General features: G+C 45.0%; 1 protein-coding gene across 1 annotated transcript in view; it reads right to left on the bottom strand.

The window, feature by feature from the left end:
* Window positions 1–14,900, bottom strand: part of KCTD3 (potassium channel tetramerization domain containing 3) — a 133,136-nt gene extending 118,236 nt beyond the window's left edge. Inside the window, exons 1-3 of the mRNA XM_082249836.1 lie at window positions 14,702–14,900; window positions 3,782–3,835; window positions 2,714–2,759 (exon numbers count right to left, since the gene is read on the bottom strand). Coding sequence (XP_082105962.1) covers window positions 2,714–2,759; window positions 3,782–3,835; window positions 14,702–14,808 — 207 coding nt within the window. The 5' untranslated portion in view covers window positions 14,809–14,900. The remainder of the gene's footprint in view (window positions 1–2,713; window positions 2,760–3,781; window positions 3,836–14,701) is intronic.
* Between the last annotated feature and the right edge of the window lie 278 nt (window positions 14,901–15,178).

Consider the following 15,178-nt stretch of genomic DNA (forward strand, 5'->3'; position numbering starts at 1 on the left):
GCGTAAAATGTGGGAGGCCCAGGTTTAAATCTTCTCGCAAAGGTCCTGGCTCTTGAAAATTCTTTCAAAGTCATGCCCCGTTTGTACTTTACCCCAGCTAGGCAGCTAGGATTGCTTAATGTCTACCATCATAACCTATCCAACTGCTTTCGAGGTTGCCCAGATTTGGGCACTAAAAAACACATATGATGGACCTGTCCTAAAGTCCGGAGGTTATGGATTAGGGTATACACACTGGTCGATATGGTTCTTCATATAAATTTATGGAGAGACCCATGGGAAGCACTTTTACATAAACCTTTAGCAGATTTTACCCGTCAGGAACGTACCCTAATTACTCACAGATTTATGGCGACAAAGCAAAACTATAGTGCGGGCATGGAAAACACCAATTGTCAGCTTTGAAGAGGTTAAAAACCAGGTTCACGGCATTCTTATCAAGAAAGATTGTTGACGATCCTTGAGGACAAGTATGACAAATTTCATCTGACTTGGCAACCAGGGATAGACTGCTTCCCACCTTCTCAAATGACCTCCTGATCCCGCGAACTGTGAAAGTACAGCTTAAAACACCTAGGGTGCGCGATTCCATTCCTTCTCCATTTCTCTCCCCTCTCTCTCTTATCCTCTTGCTGCCTCCCCTCTTTGTTGAGCTCCTGTAGGCTCTGGATGAACAGCCCAGGCAGTGGTAGATTATTCCTCGAACCCCCCACTTTTATTTTTGTGCCAGGGTCATAGAATCATTAGGATACCAGTGCTTTGGGCTGCATGATATTGATTCGGTTGCCTGGATGTTGTCTTTTGAGCAACTCTTGTGAACAAATAATCTTTAGGTTAGGTAAAGCAAGACTTACAGAATACACATTTGTGAGAGCAAATTAAGCATCTCTATGTCATTTCACACTATAAGGCTATTGCAGCTCTTAGTTTGCATTTGGGGAGCAATATTTGTACAAAGTGAATTAATACTTCATGTTTCCGCCTAATTTTTACATAGTTAGTGAGGTTGAAAAAAGACATCAGTCCATCCATTTCAACCTATGATGTGTGTGTGTGTGTGTTTGCTGTTAACCGTACATTGTATACCCCTGTATGTTGTGGTCTTTAAGGTGCCCATCTAATTGTTTTTTGAAACTATTGATGCTCCCTTCCGATACCACTGTTTGCGGAAGAGAATTCCACATCCTTACTGCTCTTACAGTGAAGAACCCCCTGCGTATTTTAAGGTTAAACCGCCTTTCCTCTAGTTTTAGTGAGTGGCCACGCGTCTTATTGCATTTCCATTCTCTGAATATGTTTTTCCATATGCTAGGGTCACCAGTACAGTATTTGTACATTGATATCATATCCCCCCTCAATCGTCTCTTCTCCAGAAAGAATAAGTTCAGTGCTTGTAGTCTTTCCTCGTAGCCGATGTCCTCCATTCCCCTAATTATTTTTGTTGCCCTTCTCTGGACTCTCTCCAGTTCCAGCACATCCTTCCTGAGGACCGGTGCCCAGAACTGGACAGCATACTCCAGATGTGGCCGGACCAGAGTCTTGTAGAGAGGGAGAATAATCTCTTTATTTCTGGAGTGAATCCCATTTTTTATACATCCCAGTATTCTGTTGGCTTTGCTTGCAGCGGCTTGGCATTGCATGCCACTGCCAAGCCTGTTGTCTACCAGTACCCCCAGGTCCTTTTCCATCCTAGACTCACCCAGAGGTTCCCCCCCAGTGAGTAGCTTGCTTTCTGGTTTCTGGCACCCAAGTGCATTACTTTACATTTTTCAACATTAAACCTCATCTGCCAGCTTTATGTATCGCTTTTACTTCTCGTGTTGAATAAAAAATTTCAATACATTTCAGTAGAAGAAGAATTTGAAAGATTTTTTTATTTTTCCATATGATGTACTTGTGTTTACAAAAGCACCGCCATATGCACAGGTACAGTGGCACATGGATGTACAAGAAGGCATGTGCATGAAGCCATGTAGCTGTCTGCCGGTCTTTAATTCGGGCATACTGAGACAAATGCAGATGGGCCGCTCGGGTGAGGATCTATTATCAGGTGCAGGTCAGATCCGTAGTCTCCAGCAGTATCTTTAAACCCAAAGTGATGACTGCACACCAATGTAAGTTATCATGTGAAGTTCACCACTGTAGATCCAAAACTGGACATCAAAATAGCACGGATAAGGACAAAGGTCGACGCGTTTCCCGAGTTTACACTCGCTTACTCATAACCACAAAAAGGCTGAATGGAAAAACTGCTAATAAAGTGGAATAGCAGCTGAAAATCATTAGTGAAATGACCAAGATCCACATCCTCGCCGCTATACCCCCTGACCACAGTGAATCAACCAGCAGCCTATTAAAATCCAAATGTCATGTGTCTTAATCTAATCAGAGAACTGTATAAATAAATCAATACATATAAACCCAACAATATTAAAACACACAGATGGTAAAATTTGGGTATCGTAATATATGCATAAGCCTCTCAGACAAAAGAACCTCTAAATGACCACAGAATGTGTAAAATTCGGGCATACTGACTGCACGGGCCACCTGTGCCTCCTGAGTCGGTAAACATGGCCCTGTGCACGGGTGTTCTGATCAGTGTACCTGCGTGAATGGGCAATAAAAGTTCAACTAGTTCCTAGAGGCAACAATCTCAGTTCTGCCACTTTTTTTTTTCAGTCTTCAAGGCTTTTCAGCGCACATTACTTACAGCTCCAGTTTCATCACGTAGTGTTGAGATTCTCCCACTTAGCAGACTGTAAAATAAACAGACTTTATCATTTCTGGAATAATACACCCCATGCAGCAAAAAACAGATATTAGTGATCAATGCACTCAAAAATCTGCAGGTTGAGTGCAATTACAGTGGTTGGAGGACAAGTTAAATATGTAATGTGAACCCATCATTGCATTTAACCACTTACTGCGGCAGGCTGGCTCGGCTGTGCGAACCGACGGCGTACTACATCAGTCGCGTGTGTGGTGCTGGGGAGCGAGTGTGCGCCACCGCGCTCACGCACCCACCACCACTAGGCAGCGGGGAATGCCGATGCATGGGGCGGGCGGCAGCGATTGCTGCCGGCCACCCACGATCACTCCCCGCTGAGAGAGAAGAATGGCCAGCTGTTGTAAACACAGCAGACCGTTGTTCTCTCTGAAATGATCACAGAGCTCATGTGATCCTTCTATATGGGATCACAGGTCTCTATGGTCATTTCACAAGCCCCTGCCCCCACAATTAGTAAACACTCCCCTAGGCTCACATTTAACCCTTTGATCACCCACTAGGTTAACCCCTTCCCTGCCAGTCTCATTATTACAGTAACCATGCATATTTTTAGCAATAATTACTGTAGTAATGTCACTGGTCCCCCCCAAAAGTGGAAAAAAGGTCAGTTAGGGGTCCGATCTGTCTGCTGCAATGACGCAGTCACGTAAAAAATAAAAAAATAAAACCACAGAGGTAATAAAATGCCACCAAAAAAAGCTCTATTTGTGGGAAAAAAAGGACATCAATTTTATTTGAGTAAAGCGTCGCACGACAGCGCAATATTACATTAAGTAATGTAGTGCCGAATCGCAAAAACATGGCCTGGTCATTATGGGGGCAAATCCTTCTGGTCCAAAATGGTTAAAATACAACGAGGGGGGGGGGGGGGGGCGTATAAAACCTGTACAACAGTGCACAATAAAGAAACCATGCAAGATTAAAATAGCACATTTCCACCCTTGACAGAACTGTATCTACAAGCAGCATAAAGGCAGCAATGATACATACCTGGAAAAAAAGGAGTCTGGGATCCACATGAGTGTTTGTCTTGATGTACTAAATCTGGAGAGAAATAAAAAAAGCAAATTAATAACAGAATTATGAATGACAAATCCTATTTCGGCAGCCATCTAGATATCAAACTTCACAGATATAAAAAACAAAAAAGGTTTGACAAAAAATAAATAAAAAGAAATTCATATTTGTTCTGTTGCCTGCATAGGAACAGAACCTGTGCTCTCATTCAATCCTAAAGAGAGATCTGGAGTGTAAGCCGGGAAGATTTTGACAAGCAGCTGAACAACGCCGATAACTCGCTGGATTGGGTACAGGTTAAAGGAGTTGTAAAGGCAGAAGCATTTTTTATCTTGATGCATTCCATGCGTTAACATAAAAAGTCTTCTGTGTGAAGCAGCCTCCCCAGCACCCCCTAATACTTACCTGAGCCCCATCTCTGTCCAGCGATGTCCACAAGTCCCTTGGCCGTCTGGGACTCTCCCTGATTGGCTGAGACACAGCAGAAGCACCATTGGCTGCTGCAGCTGTCAAAGTCAATAAGCCAATCAGGAGAGAGAGGGGGGAGGGGCCGAACTGCAGCTTTGTGTCTGAATAGACACACGGAGCCTCGGCTCGGGTGACCCCATAGCAAGCTGCTTGCTGTGGGGGCACTCATCAGGGAGGGGCCAGGAGCAGCAAAGAGGGACCTGAGAAGAGGAGGATCCGGGCTGCCCAGTGAAAATTCACTGCACAGAGGAGGTAGGTATAACATGTCTGTTATTTTTTATTTTATTTTTAAAACAAGAGACTTCATTATATGCAACTGCAAGTGTAGTTGCCATGTAAGCTAACCACACAATCACACCTGAGTTTAGTTGTACAATCTGGGCCCCATCACACCTGTAAATGAGGCCATGTGCAATTACATGCGAGAATTCCAGCGGGGGCGTTTCCGGCAATCAGCTGCAGGAGAAAGCCCCATTGAAGGCAATGGGATGCCGACAGCTCCCACAGCTGCTTGCATGTAATCGTTCAAGTGGCAATTACCTCTGAGTGATTGGCCCTGGGCAGATTAACCCTTGCTGGGGTTTCTGCATGTAATCACACATCCCCATTTGCAAATGTAATTGGGGCCCAAAGCTGGCTACACACTATACAATTTTAAGATTTTTTTCCTTTAGATTTACTAAAACCATATAAATATGATTAGCTGGGGGGGGGGGGACCCATCAAAAACCTGGCACTATCCCCTATACAAAAAAAATAGTCAAAGGGTAAGTCTCCACAAAGAGGTGATTTATACAAAAATATATTAGTTAAAAAAATATGTATTATTGAAACATTAAATCAACATGTAATGACCATTCCGTGCAATCAATGCGTGGTCTTGGTGCATATGGATCTGACATCTATGGATCGACGCGTTTCGCCCAAATGAAGGGCTTCTCCAGGATCCAAGTTTCAATACTGATAAGTTAAATGACTGAGATGTTGACCACAACAATATAGCCAGTACATCAAGCCATATATATCCACAATCAAACAGGAAAGTACAGTGTATATAGAAAGTTAACACACCCGTTAAAAATGTCAGGTTTCTGTGATGTAAAAACGTGAGACAAAGAAACCATTTCAGAACTTTTTCCACCTTTAATATCACCTATAAACTGTACAACTCAGTTGAACAAAAAAAATGAAATCTTTTAGGAGAAGTAAAAGTAAAAAACTAAAATGATATGGTTGCATAAGTGTGCACTCCCTTAAACTAAATACTTTGTTGAAGCACCTTTGATTTTAATACAGCAGTCTTTTTAGGTATGAGTCTATCAGCATGGCACATCTTGACTTGGCAATATTTGCCCACTCTTCTTTGTAAAAACTCTCCAAATCTGTCAGATTGCGAGGACATCTCCTGTCCACAGCCCTCTCCAGATCACCCAACCGATTTTCAATTGGATTCAGGTCTGGGCTCCCACTGGGCCATCCCAAAACTTTAATCTTCTTCTGGTGAAGTCATTCCTTTGTTAAATTTGGATGTATGCTTTAGGTAGTTATGCTGAAAGATGAAGTTTCTCTTCATGTTCAGCTTTGTAGCAGAAGCCTGAAGTGTTTGTGCCAATATTGACTGATATTTGTAACTGTTCATAATTCCCTCCATCTTGACTAAGGCCCCTGTTCCAGCTGAAGAAAAACAGCCCCAAAGCATGATGCTGCCACCACCATGCTTCACAGTGGGTATGGTGTTCCTTTGGTGATGTGCAGTGTTGTTTTTGCATCAAACATATCTTTTGGAATTATGGCCAAAAAGTTTAACCTTGGTTTCATCAGACCAGAACACATTTTCCCACATGCTTTTGAGAGACTATAGATGTTTTTGCAAAATTTAGCCGGGTTTGGACGTTTTTCTTTGTAAGAAAAGGCTTCCATCTTGCCACTCTACCCCATAACCCAGACATTTGAAGAATATGGGAGGTTGTGGTCACCTGTACCACACAGCCATTACTTGCCAGATATTCCTGCAGCTCCTTTAATGTTGCTGTAGGCCTCTTGGCAGTCTCCCTGACCAGTTTTCTTCTCGTCTTTTCATCAATTTTGGAGAGATGTCCAGTTCTTGGTGATGTCACTGTTGTGCCATATTTTCCCCACTTGATGATGACTGTCTTCACTGTGTTTTATGGTATATCTAATGCCTTGGAAATTATTTTGTACCCTTCTCCCGAATGATACCTTTTAACATGCTTTGGAAGCTCTCTGCGGACCATGGCTTTTGCTGTAGGATGCAACTAAGAAAATGTTAGGAAAGACCAACAAGAACAGCTGAACTTTATTTGGGTTAATCAGAGGCACTTTAACCCCGGAGGATTTGGCTGCTCAATGACCAGGTCCTATTTTGCGATTCGGCACTGCGTGATTTTAATGGACAATTGTGCGGTCGTGCGACGCTGTACCCAAACGAAATTGACATCCTTTTCTTCCCACAAACCGAGCTTTCTTTTGGTGGTATTTGATCACCTGTGCGATTTTTATTTTTTGCGCTATAAACAAAAAAAAAGAGCGACAATTTTGAAAAAATATTTTTTACATTTTTTTATATGAAATTCTCAAAAAAAAAAAAAAATGTAAAAATCTAAATTTTTTAACATTTTAGGCCAATTTGTTTTCTACTACATTTTTTTTTTTTTTTTTTTTTACCAAAAAGAAAAAAAAAATCGCCATAATCGATTTTGATTGGTTTGCGCAAAAGTTTTTTATTGTTTTTTTTTTTTTGTTTTTTTTTACTAGTAATGGCGGCGATCTGCGATTTTTTTTTTGCGGGACTGCGACAGACAGATCGGACCCCAGACATTTTAGACACTTTTGGGGGTACCAGTGACATTACTACAGTAATCAGTGCTAATAATATGCACTGTTACTGTAAAAATGACACTGGCAGGGAAGGGGTTAACTGTACTGGTGATCAAGGGGTTAAATGTGTCCCTAGGGGCGTGATTCTAACTGTCAGGGGGGCGTGGCTAGTGAAGTAATCACAGAGACATGCGATCCTATATAGCAGGATCACATAGCCTCTGAGGTCACTTCAGGGAGAATAACAGATGGCTGTGTTTACATCAGCCGTCTGTCCTTCTCTCTCTGCTGGCTCCCAAGCTAACAAGCAGGGGCGGGAGAGCGCCGCCGTGCGTCCGCCCCCCCTAGAGTCTCCTGAGCGAGCGACGTAGGGCTATGTCGCTTTGCCCAGCAGCGGCAGAGTGCCGCAGTAAATGTACAGTGGACGGGGCTGAAGTAGTTACATGATGGTAGGTATGTGCTGACTCCTATTTAACATGAGTTTGAATGAGATTGCTTAATTCTAAACACAGCTACATCCCCAGTTATAAGAGGATGTGCACACTTATGCAACCACATTATTTATTTTTTTTATTCCCCCCCCTAAAAGATTTCAGTTTGTTTTTCAATTGAGTTGTACAGTTTATAGGTCACATTAAGGGTCCATTCACACTAGCGCGACTTGTCAGGCGACTTGGTCGCCTGACAAGTCGTGCTCGGTCGCCTGCCATAGATTAGTACAGGACCGGTTCTAATAGGAGCGACACAAGTCGCTCCGACTTAGAAAAAGGGTCCTGTACTACTTCGGGGCGACCTGGAGGCGACTTGCATTGACTTCAATTATATGAAGTCTGTGCATGTCGCGCTGAGGTCGCGGTGCACGCTGTGCACCGCAACTTCACAGGTCGCCCCAGCAAGTTGTGTCACCCCTGTCTGAATGGGCTCTAAAGGTGAAAAAGTTCTGGATTGATTTATCTTTGTCTCTTTTTTTACATCACAGAAACCCGACATTTAAACTGGGGTGTATAGACTTTTTTTATCCACTGTATATGTCCATGAGCATGTCAATATTCATTAAAACCAAGGAGAAGCCACCGATACCCGCCATCAGTGGGTCTAATTTAGAGGTGATTGAACAAGGTAGGTGAGGTAAAAAGAAAAAAATGAAAAATGCTATCCATATTGAAACAAATACATATGGTTTAATTATCAAAGATCGAAAAATTGACCCAAGCAGGAACCATAAAGAAAAGAAACACCCCAGGTTCCAGTATAGCTGGAGAGAGAGAGCAATTCAATAGGGTAGCGGTGACACCAGTATATGGCCGCACCATGAAGTCAGACCTAAACACTTTCAATTTGTATGCAATCAGGCAGGCCCTTGCACTACATAGTTGAAGGTAAATCTAAAGGAAATCAAACAACAAAAGTTGTATAATGAGTATCCAGCTTTAGGGCTTACTTACACAAGCATTGGACGCACCCCAAACCAAGTAGGCGGCCGAGCAGTGCATATGTGCGATTGTGCCTTCACTTGCTGCCCATTCGCAGAATATTTACTGCAGGTGGTTGAACTTGATATTTGCACAACCTAAGATTGGCTGTCGGCATGGGCAGCTTCCTGGTATGATAGCTCAGGTGGGTTCTAAGTATAAAAGTAGCGAGAAAAAAAAAAAAAAAAAAAAACACATTCCCCTCTGGGTGATCTCTGTACATTACAAGGATTTTAACAAACTTTGTTTCAGATTCCTACCTTTTGTTTTTCTGAAGAAATCAGTTTGCTCCTGTACTGAGTGGGTCTAATGGGAGTGGTTTCATAATTATCAATCAGCTGCAGGGCTCTAATGAGGAGCTGCTGGGTCTGCAATCCCTTTAGACGTGTTCCTATTGGGAGTATCTCATCAAAAATTAAATTTTCTGTAGCAGGGGATGCCAGAAATCTGACTTGTATCTTAGCACAGACTTCCAATCACACAAGCAGGAAATGATGTTTCTGGGGTGTGGTCAGTACACATTCTATGTACAGAACAGCTCCAGGTAGCCATATTGTATTGCATTGTCAGAAAACTACAACAGCTGCAGATCGAAAAGGAAAGGTCATTTTTAATAACATTCAATTACAATAAAATTTGTGTCGCAGTTGTATATACACTATATTGTTTTTCTTTATTTGCTATTTTTTTTCCCCCCTACGAAAGTGAAGTTACACTTTAAAGCCAAAGTCCCCTTTTGGGTGGAGTTCCGCTTTAAAGTGGAAGTTTAGGAAATATCTAACTAACGCTAAACCTGCCACATTCTAAATCTAACCCTGTAAAGCAAAAATGCTTTACTTACCTCATCTGCAGCCGAGCCAGTCCAGTACCACGCTGAGCTGTCAGTGGCGGCGGGTGCAGGAGAGGCAGCCGACAACGGGAGCCCCATAGTAAGTCTATGGGTGACGTCACTTCCCAGCCATTAATGGTCCTCTCCTGCACACAGCTTCTGCTGCTGGAAACCGGACTGGATTGGCTGCAGAATAGTTAAGTACAGCGATTTGTGCTGTATAGGGTTAGACAGAGTAGGTTTAGGAATTTGGCACAGAGCAGGTTTAGAGTTAGTTTTTGCCTGGACTTACACTTTAAATACCTCATCCCCCCACCTCTTACAGAAATGGCACTTTTGGGGAGGGGGTTACCCAATTTTGACAGGCACCCACTCCTGCTCGATCGCTCCTTGGAAGTTCTCCCCCCTCCCTCCCTCCCGTCTTCTGGGACATGCTACGGGTTCTCGTGACTCGCGCATGTGCGGTAGCCATCCGGCTGTGAAGCCGCAAGTTGTAACAGCTGGGTGCCCACACTTAAGATGCCGGCGTGAAAGACAGAAGATGAGATGTCAGAACAGCTGGGGTGAGCCTATCGCTGGATCGTGGGACAGGGGAGTGTGTTTATTTATTAATTTATTTTGCGATTCGGCACTGCGTTACTTTAACGGACAATTGCGCAGTCGTGCGATGCTGTACCCAAATAAAATTGACATCTTTTTTTTTCCCCACAAATAGAGCTTTCTTTTGGTGGCATTTGATCACCTGTGCGATTTTTATTTTTTGCGCTATAAACAAAAAAATAAAAAAAGGAGCGACCATTTTGAAAAAAAAAAAAAACAAAAAAAAAAAAAAAAACAATATTTTTTACATTCTGCTATAGAACATTCCCAAAAAAATTTTAAAAATCTAAATTTTTTAAAAATTTTAGGCCAATTTGTTTTCTGCTACATTTTTTTTTTTTTTAACCAAAAATATCGCAATAGGCGTATTTTGATTGGTTTACGCAAACGTTATTGTGTCTACTAACTACGGGAAAGATTTATGTAATTTTTATTGTTTTTTTACTAGTAATGGCGGCGATCTGTGATTTTTTGCGGACTGCGACAGATCAGACCCCTAACTGACATTTTTGACACTTTTGGGGGGACCAGTGACATTACTACAGTAATCAGTGCTAAAAATACACTGTTACTGTAATAATGCCATTGGCAGGGAAGGGGTTAATACTATTAGTGATCAAGGGGTTAAATGTAAGCCTAGGGGAGTGATTCTAACTGGCATGGCTTGTGAGATCATCACAGAGACATGTTATCCTATGTAGCAGGATCGCATAGCCTCTGTGATCACTTCAGACGGCTGTGTTTACATCAGCCGTCCGTCCTCTGTCAGCAGGGGGGGAGATCGCGAGTGGCCGGCAGCCATCGGAGCCGCATGTCACACGCACTGGCTCCCCAGCTGACGAGCAGGGGCGGGAGCCCCCTAGAGTCTCCTGAGCAAGCGACATAGTTCTACGTCGGTTTGCCCAGGAGCGGCCGCCTGCCACAGTAAATCTGCAGTTGGCGGTCGTCAAGTGGTTTAAAGCCAGTAGCTACAGGGTTTTTTTTTTTTTTTTTTTTTTACACAGTAGACTGGAACCTCCTCTCTAACCCATTGGCGCCGGCTGAATGCAAACCTCTCGGTGGGTGGGCCTTGGCGCCGAGTGGCCACACATTTGCGTGAATTGGTGGTATACACCTGTGCTGAGGGTGTGCGCCCCCCCCCCCGCACAGTTGCTGACAGCTAACTGAAAGTTTACGATCACTGGTTGCGATCAGGAGCTTTCCGATCACTTGACTGCCACAACAGCCAATCATGGCGGTCACATGATCATAAACCCCACCCCCCCAGAATCCTAAACCTCTTCAAGGTCCAGGAGGTGTTGGCTCAAAGAGGTCAAACAAATTATAATGAACGACCAGTGATAAGATAATGGCAGCCACACACCTATCAATGTGATCATCCAATGAATGGCTCTGTGCGATTAAGTCTGCAAATCAGAGACCTCAGCGTTCCATCGATTTAGCTAGTCCATGGTCAACGTCACGTCCATCGGCTGCGGTGGAATTTCGTTGATCGCTCACATAAATATCTGTGTGTGTGTGTGATGATTGTATTGTATATCCAGCCCTCAAATTTTCCACTTGCCTGCTCGAATTTTGCGAATGGAAAATTATGTAGGGTGAGCTCCGGGAGCGAGAGGAGAGGAAAGCTGGCCAGCCGACAGACTGGATAATGTCAGAGCGCTGATCATCCCACTGTAACAGCTTTAAATTGTAATTGCCGGGCGGTCGCTGACACACACAGTCCCGCCTCTTAGCCCGGCTTCTTTGATGGACAGAACACCTGGCCAACCAGGACGTGTGACGTCTATCAAAGAAGCCGGGCTAGGAGGCGGGACTGTGTGTGTGACCGAGCGCCCAGCAATTACAATTAAAGCTGTTACAGTTGGATGATCAGCGCTCTGACATTATCCGGCCAGCAGTGGCATACCAATGGGGGTGTCAAGCCGGTACTCGCGCCGATCATCTCCTCATCTTAAGGCAGCTGCTCCCTCGGTCTGTGCTGCGCTGCTCGCGGGGGCTGGAAGAAGGCGAGTGCCCAAGGATTGAGCAGCCTCCCTGTGTGACTGTATAGGAGGAGCGGTAGGGCGGCTTCATATAGAGGAATTGATCTTTCCATATTCCTCCTGCAGCCACTGGATGCCTGATTCTCCTTTCTGCAGGCATTCGAGGAATATTAAAAGATCAATTCCTCTATATGCAGCCGCCCCACCGCTCCTCCTATCCAACTTCTTTTTTTTCCTTTGCTGGCCCCCCCAGTGCTGTACAGCCCCCCCATTTTCCAGCCCCTTAGTACTCTTCAGCACCCCCCCTCCAGCCCCCCAGTGCTCTTCAGCCTCCCCCAGTGCTCTTCAGCTCCCCCTCCAGCCCCTTCGTGCTCTTCAGCCCCCCCCCCCTTTTCAGCCCCTTAGTGCTCTTCAGCCCCCCCCCCTCCAGCCCCCTTAGTGCTCTTCAGCCACCCCCTCCAGCCCCCTTAGTGCTCTTCAGCCCCCAGCCCTCCAGCCCCCTTAGTGCTCTTCAGCCCCCAGCCCTCCAGACCCTTGAGCGGCAGTGATGTGGCTGCACTAATGGGCACTGACAACGTTAATATTTTTGTAACTTCTGCATTAATGCAAAAACATTTAACAGTGTAATTTTATGAGATCATTTAGGAGGGTGTTTATGGGCGGAATTAGGGGCGGGGCAGGGTAGAAGTTGGGTGGGGCAACTGGTGGCAAGTAACCCTTAAGGCCTGGCTAGTAGCTCAGGACTTTAAATTTTGAGCCCTGGTATATCGATGACGTGAACAGTTCTAAATCGATCAATCACGTTTTCAATATTTCAACTGTTAAGCCACTCAATGTTGTATTTAATTAAGATACGAAATCTGTTTGCAGTTCATTGTACCAAAGCTTTGAAATCGTGCTACTTCAGCCCGATTTACACCTCCGATTTCATTGTAGCTTGTGACTTCCATTTACCAGAAGTCTATGCAATTCGTAATGAAATCAGAAAAAAAAAAAAAAGAACCTTTTTTAGAGTCACAGAGAGATCTAACTAGAGATGCACCGAAATAGTGGTGTCCGAAACATGATGTTATCGAGATTTTGCTGATAAGAGAAAAAAGTGCCGATATTGGCAATGAAAATGCACGCGATTTTACCATGCTTATGGTGTGTATTTCACTCAAAAACCGCATCAAAAAGTAACACAGGGGCCTTATTGATGCCATTTCAACAGGGAGGTGCGTTTTTTGAAAAAAAAAAAAAAAAAAAATGTTTTTTTTTTTGTTTCTGTCAGTAAATTTTTTAAATAAGTAATTTTTCTCCTTCACTGATGTGTGCTGACGAGGACGCACCGATGGGCACTAATGAGGACGCACCGATGGGCACTAATGAGGACGCACCGATGGGCACTAATGAGGACCCACCGATCGGCACTAATGAGGACCCACCGATCGGCACTAATGAGGACCCACCGATCGGCACTAATGAGGACCCACCGATCGGCACTAATGAGGACCCACCGATCGGCACTAATGAGGACCCACCGATCGGCACTAATGAGGACCCACCGATCGGCACTAATGAGGACCCACCGATCGGCACTAATGAGGACCCACCGATCGGCACTAATGAGGACCCACCGATCGGCACTAATGAGGACCCACCGATCGGCACTAATGAGGACCCACCGATCGGCACTAATGAGGACCCACCGATCGGCACTAATGAGGACCCACCGATGGGCACTAATGAGGACCCACCGATGGGCACTAATGAGGACCCACCGATGGGCACTAATGAGGACCCACCGTTGGGCACTACTAATGGGCACTGATAGGCAGGACTGCTGGGGCCTTACTGTAATCAGAGCACTGATGATCAGTGCCCTCATTACCTGTCCTGGTCATCCCTTCGAGGAGATGACACTGACAACGTGAGAAGAGGTGTGCCGATAAACGGCACTACTGCATTTACATGTAACTAGCTGTGATTGGACACAGCCGATCACATGTGTAAAGAGCATCAGCTCTTTATCGAGATTGGGTTCGTGCCGTGTTCCTAGGGCGTGATAGCAGCCATTCTGGTGCACCGTCATAGGACATCGTCCGAGAACGAGAGCCGCACCGCTCCGCCTTCATATGAGGGTGGGTGGGAAGTGGTGAAGAACGAATAGCACCAGAAGCGCGACTCACGTTATCTTATGCATTCCCAGAACAGGCAGGTGTGAATGAGGCCTTCAGGCGCTGCGCTTTCAGTATTTTGTAGCGTGTAAAAGCGCACATCTGCTGGCAGCGTTTCGGTTACCATGATGAATTAGGCCCCGTTCACACAGCGAGAACGTGCATTCCCAATTGCGTTTTTTTAATGCGTTTTCACGTGTCGCACATAGGACCGCCCCATTCGCAACAAGCGTGCCAAAGACGCTCTCGCACCTTCTGCTAACCGCGTTTGGGGCGCAACATGCCTTTATAGTGCGCTTCTAAAACCTGCGTCAAATTACGCATTTCCGCACACTCAGATAAAACGCAGTGCGATCGGGGCGTCAGCGATACCACAGGGTAACACGGATTTTTCACACGTTTCAGAGTCACACAGATGTGAATGAGGCCCATAGATAATAATAATAATATAGAAGACATGGAGGATCCCCCCCAGTTCTGAGCCTGGCTCTGCTATGAATGACAGCTCACCTCCTACCTACCTACTACAGCTCACCACCTACCTGGTGCCCCCCACATTCAGCTGGATGATCTCCCCGGTGCCAGGCGAGTTGATGCTGCTGCAGTTCCCGGCCATGTTGGGCTGCGGCCTGGAATCCCCGGGCTGCATTACAGCGCGCTCCCGGGATCGGGCTCAGGGAGGCCGGCTCCGCATCCCATGAAATTCTGCTCCCCACTCCCGTACCGTCTGCGCATGCACCGATCCAGGCACTTACAATCAAGAGATCGCGGTGTAGCGGGGGGGAGGAGCTGAACTAGCCCCACAACTGCCGGGCATGCGCAGAAGTCACGGGGGGAGAATACATCAAAATACTGCTAGAGCAGCACTGTTTACTTTACAGTGACAGGAGCTGAACACATGGGAAGGAATGAAGTGAGGCGTTTCTCTCAATAGATGTACTCATTTCAGTGCAAAACAAAAAATATATAATACATATATTTTATAATGTGCTCACCCCACAAAAATTAAAAATATAAAG

This window comes from Pelophylax lessonae, assembly GCF_965119305.1.
Source record: "Pelophylax lessonae genome assembly, chromosome: 3".
Classification (NCBI taxonomy): Eukaryota; Metazoa; Chordata; class Amphibia; order Anura; family Ranidae; genus Pelophylax; species Pelophylax lessonae.